The following is an 8,276-nucleotide window of genomic DNA, read 5'->3' on the forward strand; positions in this document are numbered from 1 at the left end:
CAAACTGGTCAACAGACCCGGTCAATAAGCATGTTAATATCAAACAAATAAAACCGGGGATGATTAAAAACCTCCTGGTTTATTAAATTTGAAATTCAAATGAAATTTATGCTTCAGATGCATACAGAATGCTAATAGATCGTCGCTTTATCCAGAGTGGCGGATGCTACAGGTTTGCAAGAAAAATGCACCGGCATCTATTTAGCTCAGTACAGTACATCTCACTTCACATATTAGACGTGGGGGGGGTCTTAATTAATTTCGGTAGGTGCGGAGGGTGGGGACATCTTTCCTGGGTGTCGACCTCATCCCTGCTTGATACCTGGACGTTTTCTTCATTTAAGACTCTCTGAAGAGCAACGGTTAACAGGACGGTGCTGGCCGATAAAAACCTTATGCTCCGGGCTAGCTAGCTAGCTACATACAAGGGGAAGGACCAGCTGTTAACTGGGTGAGGGTCACAAGTGAAGAAAGCAAGACCCCCAAGTTCAGGAGTACTCTTTCCTCTAACTTTTCGGGGATGTAAAAAAATGACTAGTGTACAGTGGAGTTTTGCCGCGTTCTTCTTTGTTCTGAGTCCAGATGGTGAGTGTTTGGAGCAGTTCCTTGGATACCTTTGGCAAGTTCTTGCGAAAAGTGCCAGTCTGGGCATATGGAGCCCCGCAGGATTGGGATCGTAAATCAGAAAGTAAGGGCGGAAGAAAGATATCCACATAAGCAACACGTTTAAAATCATCTCGCCATAAAGAACACTTTCAGTCAGAATAGACAAATGCGCCGAGACGCGGAGAAAAACTGAGAAGCAAGACAAGGAGTTTTTCAGCTGTCCTCTTCCTAACGAGTTTCTTCTCTGTAATTAATTGTGTTGTGGTTGTGGTTTCCAAAGCTATGGAGAGGCAAAGCAAAACCATCATTTTACGCCAGACGCGACTAACCCTCTGTCTTCAGAGGCAAAAGCATTTCCTGCTCGCTCCTGGGTCAGAAAAATCAGCCTCTGTCTTCATAGTTACACTTCTGGTGCAGCGCATAAAGGCGACAGATAAAGCTAATCGCCATTCATTCATACGTGAGGGGCTTTCCCGTAAAAGGCGCTCCCTTTCACCCCTCCCCTCCCCCTGCTTTTGTGGGGAGGGGGTCAAGGATAGTATTGATTCAGTTTAAATCCGAAATTTAAACAAGTGTGCATTAGGTCTTTAAAATGAATATCATTATGGAAAGAGACCAAAGCAATGAAGTTAATTCTTTTTTATTTGTTAAACGGAGTTCCCTCCTTCCCCCACCCCTTCCTCCTCCTGGGCTGGCCTGTCACGCCTTCTCAACAGGCTAAAATCATTCAGAGCAGCTCGCGGAGAGAAACACGACATTTATGGTAACCATCAGCCTTCAGAGAAAGAAAGCAGTTCATTAATTTACTTCACTCCTTGCTTCAAAGTATGATAATACGCGTCACCCCTTAATCAATAGATATGATGTACAGTCAATAACCATACGACATTCGAAGGGGGGTTCCCCCCAGTTTAAGGGGGTAAAGAAAAAGCACGGATTTCCTACATAAGTCTTACACCGACGTTAGTGATCCCAGCCATAGAGCGTATCTGAGGACGCTGGAAAGTCCAAAGCAAACATACACTCAGTCAAAACAACCCACTTCTCTTTACTAATATTGGCATTAACCTCCTCTGCCTTCAAATCAATATTGGGACAGAGCTAAGCGCCAATGGACGCTTTCCGAAGGTGGCGTGTGTAAAAACGATCGCTTTTCCTTTCCACCTAAATGAACAATGGTTACACTTAAGGAAAGCAGCCCCTGTTCAGCATGATCGCCGAGAACACCTGAGACACGGGTAGCGATCCGCTCGTGTAGCAGAGCAGAGGGCTTCTTCCAATTTGGGGGAGAGGGGAAGAGGGGTGGGGAAACTAGCGCTAAATAGCCCTCCCCCTCCCCAAAACGACACTCAAGTCCAAAGCACAGCCATAACAAATATAATATTAAAATAAAAAAGGAAGTCGTAAGAGTTTGGGGTTGGGATATATTTCACACTCCCTTTGGGGAAAAAAATATGAAGTGCGATTATACAGGAGACTTCCAGAAGCACATTTGCAGCTCCTTTCCCCTGGCCGTTTTACACAACTCTATTCCTTTACATAACTGAGAAGTGGCGGTGGGTTGGGGGGGGGTGGATGGCAAGGAATGGTCCTCCCTCTGTAAAAGTGGGGGTTTTCCGAACCACCTTATCCAGCGAATGGGGAGATGAAAAAAGCAATCCACTAAAGCAATCAATTTTAAACTAAATCCACAACTCCGAGGGCACGCGCGCGCCTGAGAGAACGAGCGAACGCCCTGTCACATTTATGTATATTTTCCTAAGGCGAAAAAAAAAAGGGGGGGGGAGAAATCCCTCGGGAGATTATTAATATGCTCTCCCAAGCAACGAACTGAGAGACATCGAAGAAACAGGAGGACGGTGCACGTCGAGTTGCGCTTTAAAAACCCAAAGTAGGAAAGAGGCAGGGAGAGGTGCGCTTTGGAAAGCGTCTGTGCATTTGCCCACCCTCCCTTGCCTTTGCAACGGGCCTTTCTGTTTGCAGTCTCTCTCGCTCGCTCTGCATGCGCGTCTTTCTTTTTCCGAGAGGACCTGTCGGCGGCGGCGGCGGCGGCGGAAGGCGCTCGGCGGTGTTGATGACCTCACGCGGCAACGTCTCGGAGCGGTCGACGGAGCTGTAGATTGGCTGGCGCGGGCTCAGCGGCACTTCAAAGCCTGAGAGGGAGCTACAATTGTGGTGGAATGGGCGGAACTGATCATTGTATTGCACACCTCTAAAAAAAACACTGCCTCTGATTTATCAATATAAAAAAGATCCTCTGAGAGGAGGGCACTTTGTGGGATGGCAACTTCACTTCTAGGGGTGAGTCTGAGGATTTTCTCCCCCCCCTTGCTGTTTTAATTGGGTCCTTTTTATTGGCGATTGGAGAAGGGTTAAAGTAGCCCCTCTCTTGACCGGGGGCTATCACTCTCTTCTATTGAGGCTTTTATTTTTGCCTTTCTCTCTTAAGTCCAAGTGAGTTCGAAAGAAAAGAAAGAGGAAAAGGGGAGGGGGGAAGAAAGAGGGCAGTCCCTTTTTTTTTTGTCAGCCTGCAGGCAAAGGTTTTTAAGGGCATTAGTAGGAGCAACGTCCAGAATTTGGGGTTGAGCTATTCCCGTATCCCCGTAGAACTGGCCCCTCTCTCTTTTCTCCCTCCCTCTATTATCTGCTCGAAGGGAAACAGCAGCTGCCTCGCTCGGTCTTCTCTTTCCTTGTGAGATTTTTTTTAATTGCCACAGCTTGTTGTTGTTTTTTTCCTCTCCTTTACCATTTCACTGAGCCGTCATTTCCTCCAGGTATGTTGAACATTTTTCTCTCCCTCCCAATCTGTTTCCTTGATGGGTGAACAGGGAAGTGTTTTTTGGGGGGGGGGCTGGTGTGGGAAAGCACCCCTTTAAAAAGTTTAGACAGTAGGGGGGGATCTAAATCTAGATCATGTCTGTGTTGGCTCAATGCAAAGATCTCGCTCGTAGATCCCGGCACAAGAGGGGAATACTTCTGAAATCAAGCGGTTCAGGATCGCGGCTCAGTTGCGACCGAAGCTTCCCAGCCCGCCTCATCCAGCAAAACCCTCAATGGCTCTGGACTGGAATTTAGTTTCAGTTCAAGCTTCTTAGCTTGCCTCTGGGATGCAATTTCACTTTCAGCTAAAGAAACCGGCGATTTTATTTAAAAGGAAGCCTCTCCGAGGGTTTTGAGAAGGGAGACAGTGGCTTAAATGTCCTCCAGGGAGCCAGGAGAAGGTGTAAAGAAGTCCACCGATAACAGCTGGTGCGGAGGGAAGTTTCTCATAGCCCACCTTTCCCCCTCAGCGGGTGAGACTAGCCAGGGCGGTTGTGGTGGTTGGGGCTCTCCCTGCCGAGGCTGACAGGCGCTTTCCCGGCCTTTCTCCTCTCTCCCTGCAGGAAGAACCGCGCTTAGGCTCCACTCCTCTGGCCATGCTCGCCGCCACCTGCAACAAGATCGGCAGCCCCAGCCCGTCGCCCTCGGCCCTTTCGGACAGCTCCTCGTCCTTCGGCAAAGGCTTCCACCCTTGGAAACGCTCCTCCTCGTCGGGCAGCTGCAACGTCGTGGGCTCTAGCCTGGGCGGCGTCGGCGTCTCGGCCTCAGCCCGCAACGGCTCTTCGGCTCATGCGGCGGCGGCCGCGGCAGCCGCTGCTGCGGCGGCCGCCCTGGTGTCGGACTCCTTTAGCTGCGGCGGCTCGCCGGGCTCCAGCGCCTTCTCGCTCACGTCCAGCGGCGCCGCCGGCGGCTCTCCCTTCGCCAACGACTACTCGGTGTTCCAGGCGCCCGGGCCGTCGGGCGGCAGTGGAGGGGGCGGCGGCGGCGGCGGGGGAGCGCAGGAAGCCGCTGCTCACCAGCCGGTATTCATCTCCAAGGTGCACACGTCGGTGGACAGCCTGCAGGGCATCTATCCGCGCGTGGGCATGGCGCACCCCTACGAGTCGTGGTTCAAGCCCTCGCATCCGAGCGACGCGGGCGCCTCCAGCTGGTGGGACGTGGGCGCCGGCTGGCTCGACGTGCAGAACCCCAATGGAGTCCATCCGGCCGCCGCTGCCAGCGGGCTCCAGGCGGGCTCCTTGCACTCGCCGCTGGGTGCCTACAACTCGGATTACTCGGGCTTGGCGGGCCACTCGGCCTTCAGCAGCGGCGCGGCCCCCTCACACCTTCTCAGCCCCGCCGGGCAGCACCTCATGGACGGATTTAAGCCCGTGCTGCCGGGCTCCTACCCGGACACGGCGCCCTCGCCGCTGACGGCCGGCGCAGGCGGCTCCATGCTGGGCGCCGGACCCTCCGCGCCGCTAGGCGGCTCTCCGCGCTCGTCGGCCAGGCGCTACTCCGGCCGCGCCACTTGTGACTGCCCCAACTGCCAGGAGGCCGAGCGATTGGGGCCGGCGGGCGCCAGCCTGAGGCGCAAAGGCCTGCACAGCTGCCACATCCCCGGCTGCGGCAAGGTCTACGGGAAGACGTCGCACCTCAAGGCGCACCTGCGCTGGCACACGGGCGAGCGGCCCTTCGTGTGCAACTGGCTCTTCTGCGGCAAGCGCTTCACGCGCTCGGACGAGCTGCAGCGCCACCTGCGCACGCACACGGGCGAGAAACGCTTCGCCTGCCCGGTCTGCAACAAGCGCTTCATGCGCAGCGACCACCTCAGCAAGCACGTCAAGACCCACAGCGGTGGAGGCGCTGGCGGTGGCGGCGGCCCGGGCGGCGGCTCGGGCGGCGGCAAGAAAGGCAGCGACACCGACAGCGAGCACAGCGCGCCCGGCAGCCCGCCTTGTCATTCCCCGGAGCTGCTCCAGCCCTCCGAGCCCGGGCACAGGAACGGCTTGGAGTGAAAGCTGCCCGGTGGCGCGCTGCCGCCACCGCGGCCGGCGAGGCGAGACAGGGAGGGACTTATTTTCTCGTTTGTGTTTTGTTTTTCCATCCCCCCCACCGCCTGTGGAAACCTCGCGCCTGGCTGAGCTACTTTGAAGATGAAGGGGTGGGGGGAATCTCTGGACATGTAAGTAACGCCGCGCATTGAGCCAGCGCACCGACTCGCGCTTCTCTGCTGCTCACAGAGGGCAGCCGGGCCCGCCACGTCGGCTCCCTGCCGTCCTCCCGGCTCCCCCTGAACCGCGCGCGCATGCTCTGGGCCACGAGGGCAAGAAGCAGCGGAACTCGGAGGAAGCGTTGGTTCGCAACGTAGGAGCTCCAGAGTGCCGCCCCCACTGACTTCTGCGCTGAGGAGGAAGAGGTTTTGGCTCTCTCAAACCTGCAGGACGGGAAGGTGGGGGGTGGATCCTGATCTGGACGAACTACAGAGCCAACAACAATTGCATGAGAGAATTAGAGCCTCTTATCAGGAGGGGGGGAAAGCGCCCAAGATCTCCCGCTGAAAGCACTTTGACTAGAAATGTTATGGGAAGCTTTTTTAAAAAACACTATTGTTTCGGAACACTCCACAGATTCAACTTCGATTCAACCTTGCTTCGCAACTGCAGTCGTCAGCCCGCGAGAATGCTGCCGTGGAAGTTGGTGGGATTACTCTGGAGTAAAGGGTGAAGCCTGAAGCATTTGTATGTGTGTTTGTGTATCTGTGAGTATGCATGTAGGTGTGATCGCAAACCAGTCCCATTCACAAATCACTTATGTCAGAGTACTCCGAATTTGCACATTTAATTGGAATAAAGTGGGGTTTTTTTTACAGCACTTCCAAGGCAATTTAGTCTGTGATTCTTACCGGAGGTAGGGTTTTTACACTCAATGGGAGTCAATTAAACTTACTTCCAAGTAAATGAGTGGTTTTTGGTGTTATTCCCTTTGAAGCCATTAAGACTTACAGCCAAATAAAAAATCCTGAATTTCATCAGATTTCACTAGCACCAAATTTTAAAGTATTTATTCTAAAATGTTGATTTCAACAGAGGTTATGTCTGAGAACCTTTCTGATGTCCTTAGGAGCCTTACAGCTCAATCCAATGCAGGTTTTCTCAGAACTTTGTAAAACTGAATTAAGTTGCCTTAAGCTACAATCCTATGTATGGTTACCTGGAGTAATATCCATTGAGCACAGTGGATCTTACTTCCAAGTAAACATGCATAGGGTTGGGCTGCACTGTTTCTTTTGATAGGACTGTATCAGTGGAAATCCCACTAATTTAAGAGATTTATGGATTGGGCTATAAATCTAAGTTATCTGCCTTAATTGATTGCAGCTTCAATCCTGCTAAATCCTTAGTCTTTAAAAAATGCTTCTTGGGCTGGCAAATCCAACACTTTTTTCACACACACATTTACATTTGTACTTGGAAACCTTGAATATGATCCAGCCAAATTTTTGTCTGGTTGGTTTCAGTGACTAACCTCATCCTTCACTCTATCCCACTGAAATCAACAGGACTTTGACTGTGGCTGGATAGTGCCCATAATTCTAAATGTGTTTGATTTCAGATGTGTTCTGAGTTGCGTTTTTTTCTTAACTTAAAAGACAGAGAACTATAACCTACTTTTCAATACCTTCGTTTTCTAAAAGTTTCTGCCCCATTTAAAAAAAAACGAATCAGCCCCTCAGTCCCTCTTTCAGAGTTCCAGCGTCTACATTCATGCAGTACTCTACAAGCACCTAGGAGTAAACCTATTATTTGTAGCATTATTTTTCTGATTTAAGGAATAAAAGAAGTACCCTTGCTTTTCAGCGAGCCTGTAGTTTGAATGCCAAAAAAGAGAAAGGGGGGGGGGGAACAGAGGGACAGATATTTGTAAAATAATTCTAAACCTAATGGTTTGTACAACGGAATTGTTGTAAAATACCTAACAGATATAACTCCACCAGTGTATGGGTGTGAGATGCAGTTGTCCAGGAGACGATTTTGTATAGTATTTTTCTTGTATATTCCAGTAAATATTTGAAAATATATTGAAGTACACTTGAGCTTTTTTTCCCCTCCTCTTTTTGGTCAGAAGAAAATATTAAAGCGTTATTGTTGCAGTCCTAATTAACTGCATTTTTAACTTGTCCCTTGAAGTGTATAGCAAATTGCACTTCAGGATATAGTTTTTGCTTGAATATTAATTTAGATAGGCATGACTGTAATTAAGCAAACAATATTTGATAAATGTTGAATGACATTTAATTTAATGGAACATGTACTTATTTGCATTTGCTGGCAGTTCAGGTATAGTTTAAGTGAGAGTTCTCCTATATTTCAAAACAGTGGGCACACCCAGACCCATGTATTAAATAAACTGTCCAAGTGAAACTGACTAATGATGGCCTATGTGTATTTCCTGAAAATAATAATGGTGAATGTTACTAAAACACTCCTGATGCTACTCTGAAGTTTGCAAACACTGCAAACAAATAGTCTCATTGTAATGTTGAAATAAGTTTGGATATTTCACATTGAAATGAAAAAAAAAAGCCTTTCGCTGGAACACTTTAAATTTGCATTTTAAATGCATGATATGTAATTGATTTTTATCTGTAAGATTTTAAATGGAATTAATAAACACCAGATAAAATATTTGTTGTTAGGTTAGTTAATTTCTTTCTAAAGATAAAAAGGTGGCATTTTCAAATTCACTTTGGAATTCCTCTCTCTGACTGATATCCCCCTTGAAAACCTATACATCTTATCCTTGTTGAATAACATTTCCCTGTAGATCTCATTGAAAGTAGTAAACAGGGAGGAAAGCCCCATTGACAG

The 8,276-nt window shown here is 49.4% G+C and overlaps 1 protein-coding gene across 4 annotated transcripts; it reads left to right on the forward strand.

The window, feature by feature from the left end:
- Window positions 1-2,576: 2,576 nt before the first annotated feature.
- SP8 (Sp8 transcription factor) lies at window positions 2,577-7,770 on the forward strand. 4 transcript variants are annotated; one of them, XR_009758066.1, is made up of 3 exons: window positions 2,577-2,907; window positions 3,990-5,590; window positions 6,036-7,770. XR_009758066.1 is itself a non-coding variant. In XM_061586069.1 (2 exons), exons 1-2 carry the CDS (start codon window positions 2,887-2,889, stop codon window positions 5,421-5,423), a joined length of 1,455 nt encoding a protein of 484 aa, XP_061442053.1. In that variant the 5' UTR covers window positions 2,577-2,886; the 3' UTR covers window positions 5,424-7,770. The 4 variants fall into 4 exon arrangements, 3 of the variants coding, with proteins under 3 accessions (XP_061442053.1, XP_061442054.1, XP_061442055.1); XM_061586069.1 differs by having other exon boundaries at window positions 3,990-7,770; XM_061586070.1 differs by lacking the exon at window positions 2,577-2,907 and adding an exon at window positions 3,228-3,380 and having other exon boundaries at window positions 3,990-7,770.
- Window positions 7,771-8,276: the final 506 nt, after the last annotated feature.

This window comes from Rhineura floridana, chromosome 10, assembly GCF_030035675.1.
Source record: "Rhineura floridana isolate rRhiFlo1 chromosome 10, rRhiFlo1.hap2, whole genome shotgun sequence".
Taxonomy (NCBI): domain Eukaryota; kingdom Metazoa; phylum Chordata; class Lepidosauria; order Squamata; family Rhineuridae; genus Rhineura; species Rhineura floridana.

Excerpts from the sequence above, each read along its gene's own strand:
- SP8 (XM_061586069.1), top strand. The coding sequence starts at position 2,887 with ATGGCAACTTCACTTCTAGGG. Across the intron at positions 2,908-3,989 it reads TGGCAACTTCACTTCTAGGG|GAAGAACCGCGCTTAGGCTC; the intron begins GTGAGTCTGAGG and ends CTCTCCCTGCAG.